At 46.9% G+C, this 22,457-nt stretch overlaps 1 protein-coding gene across 2 annotated transcripts in view; it reads left to right on the top strand.

The window, feature by feature from the left end:
• LOC146295071 (CUB and sushi domain-containing protein 3-like) overlaps positions 1–22,457 on the top strand; it is a 232,640-nt gene that overhangs the window by 39,483 nt on the left and 170,700 nt on the right. For both annotated transcript variants that reach the window (XM_084695753.1, XM_084695752.1), the window contains exon 3: positions 16,116–16,228. In XM_084695753.1, the coding sequence (XP_084551879.1) occupies positions 16,116–16,228 (113 nt within the window). The remainder of the gene's footprint in view (positions 1–16,115; positions 16,229–22,457) is intronic.

The raw sequence follows: 22,457 nt of genomic DNA, 5'->3' as shown, positions 1-22,457 counted from the left end.
AAATTCACTTCTCCTCTCCAGTCAGATCTGCACACTGCCTTAATAGGTGTGAAACACAACACAGAAACCTTTGATGTTCAACACTGCCAGTGTGGAGGAATGGGTGTGTGTGTGTATGTGGTGTGTGTGTGTGTGTGTGTGTGTGTGAGAGAGAAAGTGTATTTGTGTGTGTGTGTCTGCGCACGTCAGAGTGGTGTTTACCCCCCAGGAAAACAGTTTCATCTCATCTACATTAGTTCCGACCCTGAGGGGGCTTCTGATGATGTTCTTGATAGACACACACATAGACACACACACATAGACACACACACATAGACACACACACATAGACACACACACATAGACACACACACATAGACACACACAAAGACAGTCTCTCTCTCTCTCTCTCTCTCTCTCTCTCTCTCTCTCTCTCTCTCTCTCTCTCTCTCTCTCTCTCTCTCTCTCTCTCACACCTACACACACAGACACCCCTATCAGGTACGTGGTGAATGCACTGTGTGCAGCTATGCTGATTACACCCCATAACACACACACACTCACATACAGACACACACTCACAAACACACACACACACAAGTTTTAAATTATTGTAGGGACTCACAATTCAGTCCCATTCAAAATCCTGTTTTCCCTAACCTTAACCCTAATCTTGAGGCAAAACCCTCACTCCTAACCCAACACTTCATGTAATGCTGACTCTGTGTGAGGGCCAAGAGGCCTCTTTACCATGTGAGCTAAACAAGTCCACACATGTCCAATAAGGCTGCTAGATTATGGTAAAAATCATAAGCACAAAGATGAATAAAGATCAGTTATATGGAGATCACAATTATTTCAAGTGATTACTCACTGACTTTGGAAGCATCTCGCATTCATTGAACTCACTGGGGGGGATAAAAAGCGGTCGGGTTCTTTTCAGTCAACGAGGATGTTACGGTGGGTAATAATAACAAGAAATAAAGAAATACAGTGGACGTGAGGAAATCGTCTCTCATCGAGATGCTCGTCTCCCAACGTCTCAACCAATGGGTATCCTGACGGGAGAGGGAGAGGGAGAGGGAGAGGGAGGGAGGGAGGGAGGGAGGGAGGGAGGGAGGGAGGGAGAGAGAGAGAGGGAGGGAGAGGGAGAGGGAGAGGGACGCTCTGCTTTAGTTTGCCACGCTCAAGGGAGAAAAGAAACACACATTCAACAGCACATAGCTCTCCTCTTGTTTGGGGATGGCTAATTCATGTTAGTGAACCTGCACACCCTCACTTTGAAAGACTCACGGCAGTCACGTACCCCATACTCTAGCGTTTGTGACAAAAGTGCTAGCTAAGTATAAGAAAACCACCCATACAAACACTGTGTTTTGCATGCTCGTCACAATATCCCCTTATCTTGGCTGAGCAACACTAAACATGCCTGGCTGAGGGTGATTTGGGGCTGGTAAGAGGGGTGAGAACGCACCGCTGTAAAGACAAGAGCATCACAACAAAACGCAATGTGGCCCAGTAATCATTCTAATCTCGATGATCTTGTTTCCATGATCGTTTGAAGCTAGAATCGTAAATTCAAATTAAATGAATTGTCCAGCCCAACACACACACAGACAAACACCGGTGTGTGTCTGTGCGTGGGTATGTGTGTGTGTGTGTGGGGGGGGGGGGATATTTTAGTGCTGTCAGTCCTAACCGGGCCTCCATATTCATAGATAAGACATCTATCCCCTGGAATAAATCCCTTCTCAAAGCTCTTAACACCTCAGCTTGTGTGTGTGTGTGTGTGTGTGTGTGTGTGTGTGTGTGTGTTGCCCTATGCCACCTGTGTGTGTCATTCCAAAGGATGATTCAAGGGAGTCGTGGTTAATCCCCCCCCAGCAGTCATTAGATAGGATGGCATGGCCACAGGGGGAGTCGCACACACAAATTCAACCACACACACGCCCACACAAACTCACACTCTCACGCACACACTCACGCACAATCCCCCAGTAACCCTCTGACTCGACCATGCTAACAGTTGGTTCATGCCCTCTGTGTGTGCCTGAGCTTGTGTGTGTGTGTGTGTGTGTGTGTGTGTAACTGAGATACAGAACCGAGATAATGCTGCCTCTTACTTCTGCTCATTACATTATACTGTGAGACCATCAGTCATACAAGACATGGTGCGCTCACACACACACACACACACACACACATCTGTCTTTTGAAGCAGGACCACAATCTCGCTCATGTTCCACATCTATTATGTATGGCGGTTCGATTGACACACACACTAGCGCGCACACACACAGATACAAACACACACACAGAGACTCAGACAGACTGACACACACACACACACACACACGCAGGGGCGAGAGCCCAGGGAACGTGTAATCTCACTTAGGGGACATACTGCGGCAGGCTCAAAACCACACAGTCAGCAACACCCTCAGCTAAGCCCTACCAGATCCTCTCCAGCACCATCACTCACACACACACACACACACACACACGTTCACACTCTCTCTCACACACACGCATTCACATTCATACACCCTCTCATGCACACGCACACACATTCACACTCACTCTCAGACGCTCTCTCATACACACCCACTCGTACACACTCTCATATACACGCACTCATACTCACACACACACATACACCTACACACAGAAAACATCCAGATCTTAAGGCAGTAAGAGCTCACTAAGGTGTCCAGGTTGACTCCCGAAAAGTGTTTCAAACTGGAGCCAGTACAACTGTAAACTGTTAAACATTGTCCTGAAAATAGAACTGTATTCCCTGAAATACTCATACTATACTTACACTGTACTGAGAATAGATCCTTATACTTTGAAATACTCATACTATACTTACACTGTACTGAGAATAGAACCTTATACTTTGAAATACTCATACTATACTTACACTGTACTGAGAATAGATCCTTATACTTTGAAATACTCATACTCCTGGCACAATACTGAGAATAGAACCTTATACTTTGAAATACTCATACTATACTTACACTGTACTGAGAATAGAACCTTATACTTTGAAATACTCATACTCCTGGCACAATACTGAGAATAGAACCATATACTCTGAAACACCAACACTATGTTGTTACCAAATTGAGAATAGAACTACATACTTCAAAATATTCATGTTATGCTGACACTGTCCTGAGAATAGTACTGCATACACTAAAATATTCTTACTATACCGGGGATATATATTGTATAGTCTTATATGTACTACAATACTCACACTAAGATGTAGTGTATAGTGTCAATGTATATTTGGTAGCACAAACAAGGTTAATTCCAGGACAATACTATTACACCTCTTACATCACTGAAAGGTCTACGGTGCAACATCACACGTATCAAAACGCCTTATTTGTGCATCTTTAGTTAGGGTGGGGTGGTCATTTACTCTAGAACACACGTACACGCACACACACGCGCGCGCGCTAGGACATGCAGTCCCACAAGCACACACTGTCCCAGGCCGGCGAGCGACAGACCCACAGGGCGTGTTTAAACAACTTGTTAATTGCAGCGTCGTCGTGGGACATCCACACCCACGGAGCCGTCTGGTCTACACGAGCTACACTACGCTGCTCGATTGCTAATCACCATGTTGCTAGCATGCTTGTCACTGGATCCACTCTGCTAGCATGCTAATCACTGTGCTGCGAGCCAATCACGACAGCCACGTTGCTAGCATGCTCATTTCTACATTTGATGTTTATTTGCTATTATCATTACTTATAATTCTAAGCATATGGCAAATTACCAGACTAAATGCCAGATTAAACCCTGCTAAACGCTACTGCTTGTTAACAAGGAGGGCTAGGCAAAGTATGAATTGATGGATCTAGAATAGGAGATGGAAAACTGATTATATATAGCCTAGGACAGGGGTAGGCAACCCTGGTCCTAGAGAGCCACTGTCCTGCATGTTTTAGATGTTTCCCTGCTCCAGCACACTTGATTCGAATGAATGGTCATTACCCGGCTTCCACAGAGCTTGATAACAACCCATTCATTTGAATCAGGTGTGCTGGAGCAGGGAAACATCTAATACATGCAGGACAATGTACTTTTAAAATGTAATGTGCTCCATAGAGGTTTCCTTTACCCTGTGTTGGCCTCAGGTTCTGTTTTTTTTCTTCTTGAAATAAAACTTTTATGTTAATTATACATTACCTTCTTAGCCATGCATAGTCTCTATTTATGTTTTGTGGTAGATCATTTTTAATTGGTCATTTTAAAAGTAGATCACAAGCCAAAAAGGTGTGGGCACCCCTGTTCTAGAACAGTTCTAAATAAGAGGTTCTACACTCTCTTAGATATTATAATCTTTCGAGGTTCTATACTCTCATAACATTCTTTGACTTTAGATGCTCTACTGTTGATGTTGTTTTAACCACGGAGAGCAACGGTGCAAGTGCGGATGTAATCAAGGTCGGACGACTTAGTCGGTGGCAGTTTTACGCACCGGGGTGCGGTTTATTGATCACAAAAAGCATTAACAGCAAAAGAATGGTATGTGTGAGCTGGCCTCTCGTGTCCCTTGGCCGGCTCCCTCGCTGGCTGAGTCGTTCGACGGCGTCCTTCTCTCGCCAATCGTGTGGGGAAAGGCACGTGTGGACTCCTCCTATGAAGCGCTCGCTCAAGCGGCCGTGCCTCTGTCCGTGGTGCTGCGCGGCCCCTGCTAGCCCCCTCCTCTCTCGAGTCTGACGACGTGCTAAACTCTCGAGGTTCTATTCTCGAGACCAGTGGTTCCCAAACTTTTAACAGGCATAGCTGCAACTATCCGATGTGGTTCAAGTTCAAGTATTTTATTTGTCAAGTACACAGGACAACACAAGGTCAGACTGGGCACTGAAATTCTTAAGACAAGACAACGCAAGGACCTGGCATAACATAACATATAAGTACACGGAACACAGTTTACATCAATGCTGAGCTTAAATAAGTGAAACTTCCTAAATATACAGATAGCAATAAATATCGACTATACTAACCCTAATACTAAAACTTCCTAAATTACAGATAACAATAAATAGTACAGTATACTAACCCTAAATGCACAAAAACCTGTTTAAACCCTATAACCTATTCTAGAGTACAGTACAATAGTGCAAATTTGCAGATCAGTGACTATGTCAATGACCATACAGGAGCCTGGTGGCGAGGTACAGTGAGGTACAGTAGTGCAATGTTACTGATAGTGCAACCAGTAGCTGAAAGTGACAGTGTATAAGTGACTAGTGTGCAGTAATCAATGTTGTCACACCAAGGATCATAATATATCTTGGGACACACACACCAATATTCACATCTGGTCAAAATGTCCCCCCCAATACATTGACATAAACATATAAATACAAATATAAATGTGCTATGCTACAACAGGCATCCACGCACGCTATCGAAAATGATCATTACAAATGTAATTTGTCCCCCCAATGTTACTCCATGGCTAAGGCTTTGGGTCACACCCACCCATATGATCAGACAAGCTGCTTCAGTCAACAGGGTTGTGCCGGTGCAGTTTCCCGTTGTCCATCTGGATGTGGGCTGAACTTTTTTTCCATTAACGTATCCTTTCTTATTTACCGCTTAAAGGTCAATGATAAAGAGCATCCACTAGGGAATGTAGTTTTCCTTGTAGCGAGAGCATTTAAACACTTGTGATTAGTCAAGAGGCTTTCTGCTGCTCATAGACACAGGAGAATGTTTGCGCGTGTGTGGTTGTGTGTGTGTGTGTGTGTGTGTGAGAGAGAGAGACACACAGAGAGACACACACAGACACACACACACACACACACAGAGACACACACACACAGACAGAGACACACACACACACAGAGAGAGACTGAGACAGAGAGCTGAGTACAAGAGACGAAGCAAGAAAATGCTTTGGTCACTTAACATTCAATCATCGTCTGGAACAAATATAATAAAATGAGCAACTTAAAAGAACTGATTCAAAGTTACAAGTGTGGTTTTGCAATGGGAGCCCGCGTAACTCAAAATGTTTTCCAGTGCGCCTGCATGCCCACAAACTCCAGTTTTAAAACCAATGGTGATCAGATTGTCTAGTTAGTGTTCATCACTTTTAAATGTTTTAAAATGTATTTTTAACTTAATTCCGCCTACACCAACCATTAATTATGTTCTGGCAACATTCAAGAAATGTGTTCTTGCAAAATGTAATGACGCAAATCACACATTGTCTCTTATTTTGCAGCATGATAATATTTATAAAATACCAAGAGGAGTTTAAAACTCTGTTGGAGGTTCTATACTCTAAAAGCTGTAACGTTTCTATTCTTTAGAGCAGGGGTTCCCAATCCTGGTCCTCGGGCCTCCCTGCCCTGCATGTTTTAGATGTTTCCCTGCTCCAACACACCTGATTCAAATGAATGGGTCGTTATCTAGTTCTGCAGAAACCTGCTAACGACCATTCATTTGAATCAGGTGTGTTGGAACAAGGAAACATCTAAAACATGCAGGGCAGAGAGGCCCGAGGACCAGGGTTGGGAACCCCTGCTTTAGAGGTTCTAATGTCTAGAGGTTTTATACTCTTGATGTTCTCCTAGAGGTTCTACCCGTCTCTGATTCTAGTAGTTTCTGGTGTTCTCTGGAATGCCTATGTTTAATTACACACAGAGATTATAGAAGTACTGACAGACCTTCAGGCCTTGTAAACTCACTCACTCACACGCGCGCACACACACACACGCATGCACATTTACACACCCGCACATAATCATGCACTGACGCACACATACACACTCACACACATGCACACTCGCACAACAGACACGCATTAATTCATTTATTCACATTTTCTAATATGGCCCAAAACAACCCCAGGCTCTCACGGCTGGCTCTGTCTGCCTAGCCTCAATATCTCTGCAGCAAAACTGTGGAGGACATGCACACACTCTCTCTCACACATACACACTCCCACGCACATTCACACACACAAATACAGACACACACTCACACACAGTAACACTGGCTCACACACACACACACACACACACACATTGACTGACACACTGTAGACCACAACAGACAGACCAGGCTGGATGAGCAGTTTGACTGCATCCTTAAGACAGCCTTTCCTTATGTGTCTAATCAGCTCCCACCCTCTCCTCCTCTCTCCTCCTCTCTCCTCTACTCCCACTCTCTCCTCCTCTCTCCTCTACTCCCACTCTCTCCTCCTCTCTCCTCCTCTCTCCTCCTCTCTCCTCTACTCCCACCCTCTCCTCCTCTCTCCTCCTCTCTCCTCCTCTCTCCTCTACTCCCACCCTCTCCTCCTCTCTCCTCCTCTCTCCTCTACTCCCACCCTCTCCTCCTCTCTCCTCCTCTCTCCTCCTCTCTCCTCTACTCCCACCCTCTCCTCCTCTCTCCTCCTCTCTCCTCCTCTCTCCTCTACTCCCACCCTCTCCTCCTCTCTCCTCCTCTCTCCTCTACTCCCACCCTCTCCTCCTCTCTCCTCCTCTCTCCTCTACTCCCACCCTCTCCTCCTCTCTCCTCCTCTCTCCTCCTCTCTCCTCTACTCCCACCCTCTCCTCCTCTCTCCTCCTCTCTCCTCTACTCCCACCCTCTCCTCCTCTCTCCTCCTCTCTCCTCTACTCCCACCCTCTCCTCCTCCTCTTTCCTCCTATGGATGGGGGAATTCACATGGGCAACGAGTGGTAAATGGAATGTTGAAAAGATCAAAACAGTTGTTGTCCCTTTTTGCGTTGTGTGCGCCTAGCTAGAACGCAGTAGAGAGATGGATAGAGGGGAAGTCATGGGGATGGAGAGAGGAGGCAGAGAGCCGGAGAGGGGGGTGTGAGGGAGGACAGGAGAGGGGGAGGATGGGAGGGACGAGAGGAGAGGAGGATGGGAGGAAAGGAGGTTGTGTGTGTGTGCTCAGAGAGAAGAGTTTAGCTGCATGCTTCACTGGTCTACACATTACCTCAGCAGCACAAATACTCACATTCAATTAAGTAGCCTTGTAACCTGACCCTGTGTGTGTATGTGTGTGTGTCTGTGTGACTTTTTTCATTGTCTTCAATCAAAATTATACCAAAAAGAGTGGATTTACTGTGTTGGTGTGTACTGTATGTGCCTGAAGGTCCAAGAGTGTGCGTGTATGTGTGTGTCAGCTTCAGAGTGGACTTTTCTTTTGACGCCCTTGTGAATTTCCAACCTTCTCCTTATCTCTCTCCACACTCTGCTGAACCACTGCCAACGCCTCTCTCTGTCTCTGTCCATCCCTCTCTCTCAAGTGTGTGTGTGTGTGTGTGTGTGTGTGTGTGTGTGTGTGTGTGTGTGTGTGTGTGTGTGTGTGTGTGTGTGTGTGTGTGTGTGTGTGTGTGTGTGTGTGTGTGTGTGTGTGAGAGCCTATATGTGAGCAAGAGCGGGAGTGTGTCAGTGTGTGTAATTGTACAGAAACAGTAAGATTGGAGAAAGCTTTCATAGTGATTGCTGATAGGACAGTTTACCAGGAAGTCCACGGGGTCATGGGTATGAAGTGCATCTCTGCTTCCTGTTCTACACACAGACTAGACCCATGTACCTAGAAAACATGTAAAGAGGAGACTTGATGGATTTAAACATTAACAATGAATATAGACATACATAACATACACAAAGGCTAACTTGTACAGACACACACACATTGTATCTCTCTTTCTGTCACTCTCGCTCACAAACACACACATACACACACAAGCACGTCCAGTAGAATTCTTATGAAGCCCAGGGCTGTTGTGTATATGATAAATATCATGCATTTGGATCAAATGACTTCTGTCTACAGCATATCAGACTGCAATGGCAGCCAGTGAAATATTCATCAGCTTGTTATTAATGAGGTGTATTTTCTCAAGGAGCCTCAAGACACAAGCCTCATTCCATGTTTCCTATCAAAAAGGCCCTGCTCCAAAGAGAAGTTAGCTTCCACACGTGACTCTGTGTGTGTGTGTGTGTGTGTACAGGAACACTGTCTTTCTTTATCCAATTACCTTTTACAGCACACACACACAAAAAGACCATTAAAAGCTGTGTCCCAGGCTTGTCAGTGTCGTGTGTGTTTGGTTAGGTGTGTGTGTGTGTGTATGTGTGTGTGTGTGTATGTGTGTGTGTGTGTGTATGTGTGTGTGTGTGTGTGTGTGTGTGTGTGCGTGTGTGTGTGTATGCACGTGTTTGTCCAGATATGCAGCTTGTGCTCATTAAGGCCAGCTAGGCTGAAACATTGACCACGCCTGAATGAGTTTCAGTCAACGCCACCGCTCCTTGTCTAGTCTCACACAAACCCTCCTCAGGATGGCTATAGCTCAGGGGGCCAGATCATCTGAGTGCAGATCAAGAGGTTGCAGGTTGAAATCCCCCCGTACATTGCTTTGGATAAAAGCGTCTGCTCGATGAGAAAGTTTTAATTGTTGTGAGTATTATAACAGCTCTTGTATCTTCAGTCACATGTTAGAACAAGCTCTGGTAACAGTGCAGTCAGTTTATAACATTGTTCATGTTGCTGCGGCGTTCCGACTGAGGCACTAATTGGTTGCGAGGAAAATCAGATGATTTTAATTTCCATCCAATCAATATTTGAGCGAGGCCTTTGAAGTGGCTCCTCAGAGTGAGACTGGAGAGACTGTCTTCTGAAGGGTTATAAAAAAAAGATGAGAGATGGGGAGAGATGGAGAGATGGAGAAAGATGGGGAGAAGGAGAGACATTTGTAATTTGAGATGTATTGTGAGAGACCAGCGTGAGTTCTGTCTGCAGAGAACCATACATATACACCAGAACCTTTAGAACATTGATTCATACAACTCTACACCAGAAGCTTTAAAACAGAACTATACACGTTTTCACTTGAACCTTTAGAACATAGAAACATACATTTATACACCAGAACTTTAAAAACTTGTAAAAAAAATAAGCATAGAAATATAATTCAATAAAATCATTACAGACACAGAACATTACAACATGAATATAGAATCTCTCTCTCTCTCTCTTTCTCTCTCTCTTTCTCTCTCTCTCTCTCTCTCTCTCTCTCTCTCTCTCTCTCTCTCTCTCTCGCTTCCCCCCCTCTGTCTCCATCTTGTCTTCTTTCTCAAATCACCATCACTAAAGGAAGGTCTTTGTTGGTTGAACATTAGCATTTGATTGATGCTGTGTTTAATTGCTAACCAGTGTGAATTATATTCTCATCTAAAACATCATTAACATAAATATTGTTTTGGTCACATTACTATCATCATCATTATTATAACCCAATGATCATTTGTCACGACCCAGACTTTAGACACACCCACACACACACCCACACACACACATACTCACACACATGCACGTGCAGGTTTGTTTTACTATCCTTGTGAAGACCGACACTTCACTCCCATAAAACAAATGTCTTATTCCTAACCCTTAGCCCTAACCCTAGCCCTTCATGTAATTCTAATCCTAAACCCCTGAAAATGTCATAGAAATGGCAATGGCAGCTGTGGTGACCAAGACAATGTCTCCACAGGGCATATTTTGCGTACACACATCAAAACACACCACTACACACACACATCCAAAACACACCACTACACACACACATCCAAAACACACCACTACACACATCAACACACACCATAACGCACTGACCCTGCATGTCAAAAGGCATACTTTTTCTTTTTACTTTAAGCACGTACTGCAGCTGCCTGTGCAAAGTAAGTACTGTTGTATGCATACAATTGGGGCCGACTGCATAAACATTGTGCCCTGAACTTTGACCCTCTTTGTTCCACCATCCTTCACAGTTCGTAGCGCTAACCTTTTTACAGTGTGGAAAAAATGATTAGTGATGCTTTTTTTGTTGCCCGGAGATACAACATATGAAATAAAGCCCGGAGCAGAGCAGAGCAGACATGTGCATGCCGTCGGAGGGCATCCGGAACGCTCTTGTTACTTTAGAACGTCTGTAGTGACATGTCTTCCACTGCCCAGAGGATTGTGGGTCAGAATAGCCGGAAAAACGTGTTGGCTTGCACACTGGAAAATGTGACCAGACCAACTGCACCATGACCCGAGTTTCTGGATGAAGAGGATGTGGTATGACTGGCATCATAAGGCCTGGTAACCCTGGTAACGGCGACTGACGCTGAGGAGCGTCCAGTCATCATGTCATACTTGGCATTTAGCCTCATTTGCATATAACAGTTCGAGCTGTCCAATGATATCCATGTTCATGCCAGCTGGGGGCTGGGATTGGTCCAATTGAGTTCCTCATCCCCAATCGTACCGTGTGCTGATTGGTATGCTAATTATTCCAGAAGAGTATGCTAATGTGTTTACTTGTTAATCCGATGACATCAGAAGATGTTTACTCTCTAATGCTCCAATGTTCTAATGGCTTTTAGAGATGCCCTCTAACCTCACATATCTTCCATGTTGTACCAGATTTCCAACCACACGTCATACCTCCCACGATGCACCAGATCTCCCATGATGCACCAGATCTCCAATCACACTTCATACCTCCCATGATGCACCAGATCTCCCATGATGCACCAGATCTCCAACCAGAGAATGTCTAATAAAGGGAGAACTCCCACTCTCTGGAAACTTCCGGGTTCTGAACTGGATGCAGTTCCACTCTTGTTCCATGTGAGAGCGCTAACGGTCGAGTGCAGAATGAATGGAGGTCTATGGAGCTATACCCCTCAAAATCCACTTTTCTCAGGATAACATTTTTTGTCTAGTAATTGGAATTCTGAATTCAAAAGGAGAGGCAAAAAAATACACGCCGCTGGGTGTTAGATTTTTTTAAAGTCGCCTTTCTGTTCTAAAAAGCCTTTGAAAATGTAGTTGACGTCATACACATCGTACGACCAGAGCTACTGCTTGACGGCAGGCTCTGGTTACTCCCACTTTTCTCTCGAGGCATCGACAACACAGCTGACAGGTTAGGCTCTCCCTGTCAATACACATGCTAGAAAGAGTTTTGGCTTGCTAATGTTGTTGCTAATGTTGCTAATGCTCTGACATTCTGGTTCTGCTTCGGATGCCATTAAGCGGGATCTGTGGTCATAGTCAGTCCTTCACTAACCAATCAGCATTCGTTAGCAGAATGCTAGCGTGTTATGGGCAACGACGACTTACCTTGTAAGAAATCGAAAGGATATAAGTACTCGTTCATTCAACTTTTGACCTGTAATCCATGTTAAACATGCAAAAACTACAATCAAATCTGAGATTTATCAACGACAATCAGGCGAAAGAGACAAATATAGCCGTTAAGCTCCATAGACTCCCAGTCAACATGCACTCGCTCGCGATCACCCCCAGTGGAACTCTGGTGGAACTGCAACCAAATTTGGTACAATGAGGCTTAATACGGAGTGGGCAGGCTCTCCTTAAACAGGCTCTGTCTCCAACCACACGCCATATGTCCCATGATGCACCAGTGTCTCTGGAGACCATGCTAATGACAGACATCCAGTCCACTTGTTGTTATTTAACTACAGTGGACGTTGTTTACATGCAGGAGGATGTGTGTGTATGTTTGCATGTGGCTTGTATCGGCAGAGATGGGAGCCAAATCATGTCTGCCAGGGCCTGTTTGAAATGGCAATTGTTCTACCAGCTCTCTCTCACACACACACACTTTCTCTCTTGCTATATCGTGCACACTCAAATACATGTCCCCCCACCCCACACACACACACACACATCCATTCAATATGGGTGTGTTTGAAAGGGATTGTTCATCAGTCAGCATGAGGTGTAGCCCTGGCTGCCTGCCTCCCTCTGCTCTGCTCTAAACCTCCCTGTTTTCGACAACCATGATCTACGTTCTGACCCGGCCTGACAGCCTATCCTCATCTAACACATTGCTGCATCCCACATTCGAGTCTACATTCTTAAGTGCTCTACATTCTACTGTATCCTACTCAATTCTACTGTATTCCTCATTGTAGTCTACACTCTACATTCTACTGTACATTTTACTTTGCGTTCTATTTTACGTTCCATTTTATTCTACATTATACTCGACATCCATTCTACCATTCTATTTTCTGTTCAACACTCTGTTCTACATTCTATTTTATATTCTATTTCATCTGTCCTTCTTTCATCTTGGCTCAGAGTTACAGTGGTGTGTATGTGTGTCTGTGTGTGTGTGTCTGTGTATGTGTGTGATAGAAAGTGTATGCCAGTGTGTGTGATAGAGAGAGAGAAAGGGAATATATGTGGCTGAGTGTGATAGAGAGTGTGTGTCATTGAAAGTGTGCGTGTGTGTGTGTGTGTGTGTGTGAGAGAGAGAGAGAGAGAGCAAAGCCATCTTTGAGCTTTTGGAACCTTTTAGAACCATGATAAAGTGATAGTCTATCACAAGCTAATGTAGTAACATGTCACACACTCGCGCGCACACACACACGCATAGACATGCAAAATGCACACTTTCAAGTGCAGACAGACAGGCAGGCAGGCAGGCAGGCAGGCAAAAGGGTTGACAGACAGACAGACATACAGGTAGTAAGGCTAGTGTGTGTGCCAACCAACTGACAGATATTCCGGCACAATGTGTGTGTATAATACTGTGAATGTCTAAGTTTGTGTGTGTGTGTGTGTGTGTGTGCGTGAGAGGGGTATTGTGTGCGTGTGATTGTTTGTGTGCCCCCCTCAGAGCAGATAAGACCTCCAGGTGATCTGACAGCCCTCCCCGACCCCCTGTCAGAGAGACACACACACTCTCTCACACACACACACACTCACCCACACATGCACACACACACACACACGCTCACACACACACACTCTCACACACTCACACACACTCTCACACATGCACACACACACACACACACTCACACACAAACACACACTCTCTCTCACACACACACACACTCACACACACTCACACATGCACACACACACACACTCACACACACACACACTCTCACACACACTCACAGGGCCTGCCCATGAAGAATGTTTTGCCAGCTAGTCAGTCTTGCCTTTGTTATCGAAACTGTGGCGTTTGATTGGTTCTGATGGCGTTCTAGATTACGCCAGTCATGGGGCACAACCAATAGAGAGGCAGATCTCCTCACACCACAGGACATATCCCTCTGGAATCCACCAACGCTGTCACACACACACACACACACACTGTTACACCAACACACACGCGCGCACACAGACTCACATTCACAAACACACATTCACACACACACAGACACACACACGTTAAGCACCCGTCCTGTTTGAATAAACCAGCAGCAGCCACCGAAGCAAACGCTTCGTATTTGTTGGTTGCTGACGTCGGAGTAGTTAGGTTGCTATGGCAATGTGGGAAAGTAAGAGATTGTGTCAATCAAAAGGTTTTTTTGGGGTGGCTAAGAAAAGTTGGAGATTCACAAACATGCACACACAAACACGCACACAAATGCACACACAGCAACATCTCAAGTCACTAGAGAACTTGAGACAAATGCTCTATTCTTTTTTCATGATAAATCATTTGCTATCCATCCTCTTTCTCTTTCTCTCTTTCGAGCTCTGTCTCTCTCTGCACACACATGCAGGGATATGTTTATGTATTCAGTTTTCTGTTTGAATGGGAAACATTCAGGTACCTAGAGTCTCTAGGTACCTGTAAGAATATTCTCCTTCAACAACAACCTATGTTTGAAGTGTGTGTTGATGTGTGTGTGTGTGTGTGTGTGTGTGTGTGTGTGTGTGTGTGTGTGTGAGTGTGTGTGTGCGTGTGAGAGTGTGTGTGTGCGTGTGAGAGTGTGTGCTCCCTCTGCTTAACATTGCGACCGGCATGCTCAGGCCACAGAGAAAGAGCAAGGCGTTGCCAAGGGCGACGACTCACTCTTCTTCAAAGATCATCTGAAGGAAGAGACACTCGCTAACTCTCTGAATATTTACCAGGAAGAACTATAATCAAGATGGACGACTAAGACACTCTAATGTACTGTCGCTATGGCCCTTGGGCCCACACACACACACACACACACACACACACACAACACACATGCGAGAAAGCCCCTTGTTCTAACAATACAAATCAGACGAGGGGAGACAGGGTTCAGAGTTTCTCGGTGAATGTTATATTCTTACATACAGTATAGTCTATAATATATCCTAATATATTCTCATGAATAAATGAGATGCATGTGATGTGATGGCCGTTGCCGCGGGGAGCGTTGCCATGCCAACCCTGATTAGTGGAAATGTTTTGACGCGTGTCTACGTGTGTGTGTGTGTGTGTGAAAGTGAAAGATGTAAATGTTAGGCGGTCATAGCTCTGACAAAACACCAACGCGAACATCAGAACAGTTTATTTCTACAGATTCTTTTTTTCTGTGTTTGTGAGGAAGTGGATATTGGTGTTAGTGAGTGTTGGTGTGTAAATGTGTTTATGTGTTTATTATTGGTGCACTGTGCCTGGCCAACAGACCGTTCCTTGATTCTGACCACTGAAATACAGTTAGAACTACACACCTCTGATCCGTGATTTTCGATGGTGTACTTGCGTACATGCACGTGTGTGTTTGCCCGCGTGCTTGGATGTGTACGCGCCTGTGTGTATATGTGTGCTAGTGTATGTATCAACAAGTGTGCATGCGTGTGTGCATGTGTGTGTGTGTGTGCGTGGGGGGGGGGGCGTGTGTCTGTGTACGTGAGTGTGTGAGTAGAATGGGCGGTGGCAGCAGAAGGTAACTGTCTAAATGGTCTCTCTTCTCACGCTCCTTGGTGTAATCAGCAGTGTGCTCTCCATCAAGCTGGAATCACGCCCCTGGTCACCCCGGGGAGGGGAGGGGGGCGAGGGGGGCAGAGAGAGCACTTAAACATGCTCAGAAAGATGGGGGAAACATCTCCTCTCCTCAGGTACCATCCACAGTAATCTCTCTCCCAGCGTGTGTTCTCCGTGTTCAGCAGGTGTTCACAGCGTGCATCGCTCCCCCCCATCCCCCCCCCCCCCCCCCTCCCGAGGCATGGAGGAGGGGGAAGAGGGGGGTGTCGGGGCGGAGTAGTCCGAATTGGGAACTCAGATTCCGATTGGTGTCCTGGGCTATCTGCCTGTTACTGATTGGTGGGTTGTGCCGTCTGTCTGCAGGTTGACAGGGTTCCATGTCCCACCCCCAGTGACCAGTACAGGCTCAGTGTTTGCTCTGAGACTCACCAGCGACTTTGCCGTCAGCGCGCACGGCTTCAAACTCTACTACGAAGGTACGTTCCTCCACTCTCTCTCGTTTTGTTTTCTCTGTCTGTCCGCTGTTCCTCCTCTTGCTCTATGTCTCTCTCTCTCCCTCCGTCCTCCTCTGTCTCGCTCTCTCTCTCTCTCTCTCTCTCTCTCTCTCTCTCTCTCTCTCCCTCCGTCCTCCTCTCTCTCTCTCTCTCTCTCTCTCTCTCTCTCTCTCCCTCCGTCCTCCTCTCTTTCTCTTTCTCTCTCTCTCTCTCTCTCTCTCTCTCTCTCTCTCTCTCTCTCTCTCTCTCTCTCTCTCTCTCTCTCTCTCTCTTCAGTGTCCCGTGTTCTGCCACTGGAGGGCAGGGGTGTGTGAGGGGGCGGGGCCTCCAACCCTGCCCTCCCCTCAGTGGACGGCCCCGTCCCACTGCTCCACCCACAGCAGCTGACAGCCCAGTCGTTTGGCTCCTCATTCATCACACGCACACAAACACACACACACACACACCAAGCCCTCTGCTCTTTAACAAGCTGCAGAGGTGTGTATCAGTAATTCCATGTTATACCAGGTTATTCATATGCTCTCTGCCAGCCACCATTCATCCTCCTCTCCTGTCCTCTCCTTTCCTCTCCTCTTCCCTCATGTGTCCTCTCATCTCCATTGGAAGCCGTCCTGGCTAATGAGCGCTGTTTCATATAAAAAGACTCAAACAACGCACACAGAGAGACACACACACCCAAACATACACACGTGGAGATTCACATATGCACAAGTGGGGCAGACAGTCATGAACACACACAGTGTCTCACTCACTCACACACACTCACACTCACACACACACACACACACACACACACACAGGCGTCTATGACTTGTGTTTGTCATGGCCAATTTAATCCCGTTGTTGTCACAGTGTGGCAGCTGTCTTAACGACACTCGTAGTGTTCTGGAATCACGCTGATTAATGTTGTGTTTGTTCCCAGTGTGTGTATGTGTATGTGTGTGTACGTGTGTGTGTGTGTGTGTGCTGGCTCATGTCATCTTAATTAGCCCACATTCACTCAGTTCAAACAGCCGTTCATTCACACTCATTAAGTGTAAACTGCGATTGTGCATCAGGACTGAATCACCACCCCCCCCCCCCTCCGTCAACTTGTCGCCATGGTACAGTCCTGCTGTGTGATTGTCTGTCTGGACTGTTCCACTGCAGGGTGGCAGGGGGCTGTGTTGTGTGTGTGTGTGTCTGGCAGTATTAGAGGGCTGGAGATGGGCCTACTGCTTTGCGGATTAGGAAAGGATATGCATATGAATGAGCTATCACCTTTCATCATTTATGAATGATAGGCTGTGTGTGTGTGTGTGGGCGTGCATGCGATTGAGGGTTTCTCAGTGAGTGAGTGCATATACATTATATATGTATCCTATAGGATATATGTCTATATTGCCCTCAACCCCTCCTTTTCCTCCTTCTCTCATGTGAAGACTCTCTCTCTCTGGTGTTAGTCATGCTTGAACATGCTCAAACATGCCTTTTACATATTTACACAGGCACACATGTACCTATCAATCCATCACACGCCGTGAACACATGAAGAACACGCTCTCCCGTCGGACCCTATGAAACATGGAACACGCCTGCGTCCCAGACTAGAAGCCAGAACCCAGAACGTGGTTCTATTGGAAACACAGAACACGTTTCTCATATCTCCCCGGCAAAGTTAACAAGACTGGAAAGATTGATCCAAACCAGACAATCTACCTCTCTTTCTACCTATCTGCCTGTCTGCCTGCCTGCCTGTCTGCCTGTATGTCTGGCTAGACGGCTCCCCCGTCTACCTACCTGTCCTAGCTGTCTATCAAGTCTAGCTGTCTATCTCCCTTGTCTACCTCTCTCTACCTGTCTATCTACCTAGCTGTCTATCAAGTCTAGCTGTCTATCTCCCTTGTCTACCTCTCTCTACCTGTCTATCTACCTAGCTGTCTATCTCCCTTTCTACCTCTCTCTCTCTAGCTGTCTGTCTTCGTGGCTGTCGGGTAGACACCAGGTGCAGGCTGCAGGAAGAGGAATGTGTGAGAATGCGGCCCCGCAGAGTGAACCATTTCTCTGTGGTTGTGATCAATACTAACTAGGTGTCCGGAGGATCTAGGGTTGTTTTTCTGAGACTGGGGAATGGAGAGTCGTTTGACTGCTCCCCCTCCTGTGGAGGAACGGCGGCAGCCTCACGTTCATCTCATGACTGCAGATGGCCGCCACTGATGAGTGGAAGCAAGCGCATGCACCCACGCGCGCAGACGCAGCCGACCTCACAGACACCCCTTCCCCGCGCCGCACACACACACACTCACTCACTGCACTCACGTGCGTGCACACATGCCCCCCCCCCCCCCCCAACACGCACACCCGCACGCAACAGTGGTGAGTTGGAGGTGCTTTTGTGTGTGTGTGTGTGTGTGTGTGCGCAGAGAAGCAGGACTTGGTCAGGCAGGACGGTCAGTAGTTTGGCTGTTTCCCTTGTTCCTCCGTTTCTTGATGACATAAATATCCCTTTTTTGCTTTGAGAGCATTGTGTCACTTTGGGAGACGCACACTCCAAACACTGCTCAGATATGAGTTAGGTCTCCCTCTCTCCTCAGACAGGAACACATCACAGAGACGGTCTGAAAATGTGTGTGTGTGAATGTGCTGCGTGTGTGTGTGAATGTGCGGTTTGTGTGTGTGTGTGAATGTGTGGTGTGTGTGTGTAGTAGTATGAGTGTGTAAGTGTGTGTGTGTGTGTGTGAATCCTCAGGCTTCTTCATGTAAACATGTTATTGATGTGATCATCTCTCTGACCCCCGGGCTGAACTTCTATGAAAACATAATTCATCATCTACAGCCTCTCTCCTCTCTTTCTGCCCCGCCACACACACACACCACACACACACACGCACACGCACACGCACACACACACACTACACGCACCACCACACCACACACACCACACAATCACACACATATACAGCCGTGGCCAAAAGTATTGGGAGCAACATACATTTTGTGTTTGCAAAGCCTGCTGGGCCTTGGCATAAAATGACTGCTGACATCATTACAGTAAGTCATATGATCAGCACAGGGGAAAGTGTGAACTAGTTCTAGCCAGGTGAAATCACTCTATCATTCTGACTGGATTGATTGAGTAGATTGATCGCTGTAAAATAGGGGGAGTATTTGCATATATTGAACATTTCCGCCCCAACAAAAGCTTTAAAACATTTTTAATGTCCCTTATTGAATTCCAGTATTCTATAGAAACATGTGACAACATTTTCCTCGAATACTGAACCAGCAAATTTAGCAAAACACAACATTTGTCATCGCCAAAACTTATGGCCCCGACTGTACACCCCACTCTCCACACACACAACACAATCACACACACACACACCACCACACCCACACCCACACACAGCACAATCACACACACACAAACACACACACAAAGACACACACCACACACACACACACATACACACACACCACACCACACACTCCACACACACATGTTGAAATCAGCAGGACCCTGCCTCTCACTTGTTTCCTGTGATTGACAGTTGTGCTATGATTGGCACCTCTGGGCCTTGTTAGTAATTGGCAGTAATTAGGTATAGATTAGTGAAGCACCAATTATAGACCAATATTATTGGCCCAACCATGACACAGGGGAAGATTTCTCAGTAGCCAGTGGGGAACAGGAGGGGTGAGGGAGAGGAGAGAGGAAGAAGAGCAAAGGAGAAGAGTTGTAGAGGACAAAGCAAGAGGGAGGGAGAAGGAGGAAGAGAGGAGAGGTGAGGCGTTAGGGAGGGAGGGAGGGAGGGAGGGAGGGAGGGAGGGAGGGAGGGAGGGAGGGAGGGAGGGAGGGAGGGAGGGAGGGAGGGAGGGAGGGGAAGAGGAGGAGAAATGGAGGGATGGATGGAGAGGAGAACAGAAACAGGAGGAGAGGGAGGGAGGGAGGGAGGGAGGGTATTGGGAGAGGAGGAAAGAGAGGGAGAGGCAGGGAGGGAGAGGAGGACAGAGAGGGCAGGAGGAGAGAGGGAAGTAGAGGGGGACAGAAGAAGAGGAGCAGAGAGAGAGGCGAGGAGGAGCAGCTAGCCTCCTGTATGTAATTGAATAAGCAGCAGATAAAGGCTGTCTAACAGGTCTCACACAGCTAAAGGAAAGCCTTGTTAGATCAATACCCGACTCTCACACTCCCCAGACCAGGGTGTGTGTGTCTCTGAGTGTTTGTGTGTGTGTGTGTGTGTGTGTATGTTTGGGGCATAGGGGTGTCTCTAAACCAGATGTGTCAAAAGAGCCTCCTTCCTCCTCCAATCAATGCCTTCTCCAGCTCCAGTTCAATAAGACATTAGGGCGCACCCCCACCACGCACAAATTCACGCACACATGCACGCACACCCCCAATCACACACACTCACACACACAGGCCTGGATGCCTGGGCTCTTTCATTAACGTTCCCATATCCTGCTGCGACTCTCGCAACATTGATCCCCCCCCCTCCCCCCAAACCCTTCTCCCTGGTCCCCCCCCCCCTTTCTAAAACCTTCTAATGGTGCGCAGCGTGGTTTTCCACCACTCTGGGGAATGATGTCAGATGCACACAGCAGAGCTGGGACTCTTCTGCCTGCGCGCCTGCGAGGTCCTGGACTGTGGATGCTGGAGGGAGGGAGGGAGGGAGGGAGGGAGGGAGGGAGGGAGGGAGGGAGGGAGGGAGGGAGGGAGGGAGGGAGAGGGAGAGGGAGAGGGAGGGAGAGGGAGGGAGAGGGAGGGAGAGGGAGGGAGAGGGAGGGAGAGGGAGGGAGAGAGAGGGAGAGAGGAGAGAGAGAGAGAGAGAGAGAGAGAGAGAGAGAGAGAGAGAGAGAGAGAGAGAGAGAGAGAGAGAGAGAGAGAGAGAGAGAGAGAGAGAGAGAGAGAGAGGGAGGGAGGGAGGGAGGGAGGGAGGGAGGGAGGGAGGGAGGGAGGGAGGGAGGGAGGGAGGGAGGGAGGGAGGGAGGGAGGGAGGGAGGGAGGGAGGGACAACAGGAGAATGGCCCTCCTCTTCAGAGAGGTGTAGACCGTGCAGTCCGACTCGGCCCCTGTGTCTCCTCACGTCTCCCTCCTCTATCACACACGGCTCTCTTCCAGCCTGTCCTTTCTGATCCAACTCCCAGATCAATCTTTTCTTCTTTCTTCCCCCCCCCCCTCTCCCTCGCTCCGCTGCCGTGAAGCTACTCGTCAGCACTCCTTCATCCAACATGGCCTCCCCAATGATGTCATAGCAGAATAGATGACATCACAGCCTCCCCAATGATGTCATAGCAGAATAGATGACATCACAGCCTCCTCAATTAGGTCATAGCAGAATAGACGACATCACAGCCTCCCCAATGACATCATAGCAGAATAGACGACATCACAGCCTCCCCTATGATGTCATAGCAGAATAGATGACATCACAGCCTCCTCAATGAGGTTATAGCAGAATAGATGACATCCCAGCCTCCTCATTGAGGTTATAGCAGAATAGATGACATCACGGCCTCCCCAAAAACAGAATAGATTGCATTATGGCCTCTCAGATGATGTCATAGCAGAATTGATAACATAATGGATTTCCCTTGGTATTACAACATTTAAATGTAGTCATAACCGCTCAGCCATCTGACCCCCCCTCATTATAGCAGAGTAGATTTTATAATTTCCTGGCAGCATATATCTGTCCCAGCTACACAGTGTGACCTCATATGCAACAGGGTCTGGTAAAAAAAGGCCCAAAATGTAAATTAAATTAAAAATTAAGTTAAATTAAATTGTAATATATTTTAATGTTAATTAGGGAGTCAGATGGCTGAGTGGTTAGGGAATCGGGCTATTACTCAGAAGGTTGCCAATTCGATCCCCGGCTGTGCCAAATGACGTTGTGTCCTTGGGCGAGGCACTTTACCCTACTTGCCTTGTGGGGGGGGGGCGTGGGGGGGGATGTCCCTGTACTTACTGTAAGTCACTCTGGATAAGAGCGTCTGCTAAATGACTAAATGTAATGTAAATGTAATATTCCTTTTTTGCATACTACGCAAATGAAAGTGTTGAAGACACTATTCAATATAACAACATGTTTAGGATCCCTAAATACTCGTAATTTGTTGCTAGTTTAGCCATGCTTACAGTCGAGTATGGGGGCACTTGATGAGGGGCTTGTTTGATTAGCATCTCATGTTTCCATTGGCTGTTGTTTTAAGTTTCGGTTGCGAGGCCCAT

The sequence above is a fragment of the Hypomesus nipponensis genome, chromosome 4 (genome assembly GCF_054491055.1).
Source record: "Hypomesus nipponensis isolate SF chromosome 4, ASM5449105v1, whole genome shotgun sequence".
Taxonomy (NCBI): Eukaryota; Metazoa; Chordata; class Actinopteri; order Osmeriformes; family Osmeridae; genus Hypomesus; species Hypomesus nipponensis.
Note: the sequence above shows the minus strand (reverse complement) of the source record. Positions and strands in the feature narration are given on the sequence as shown.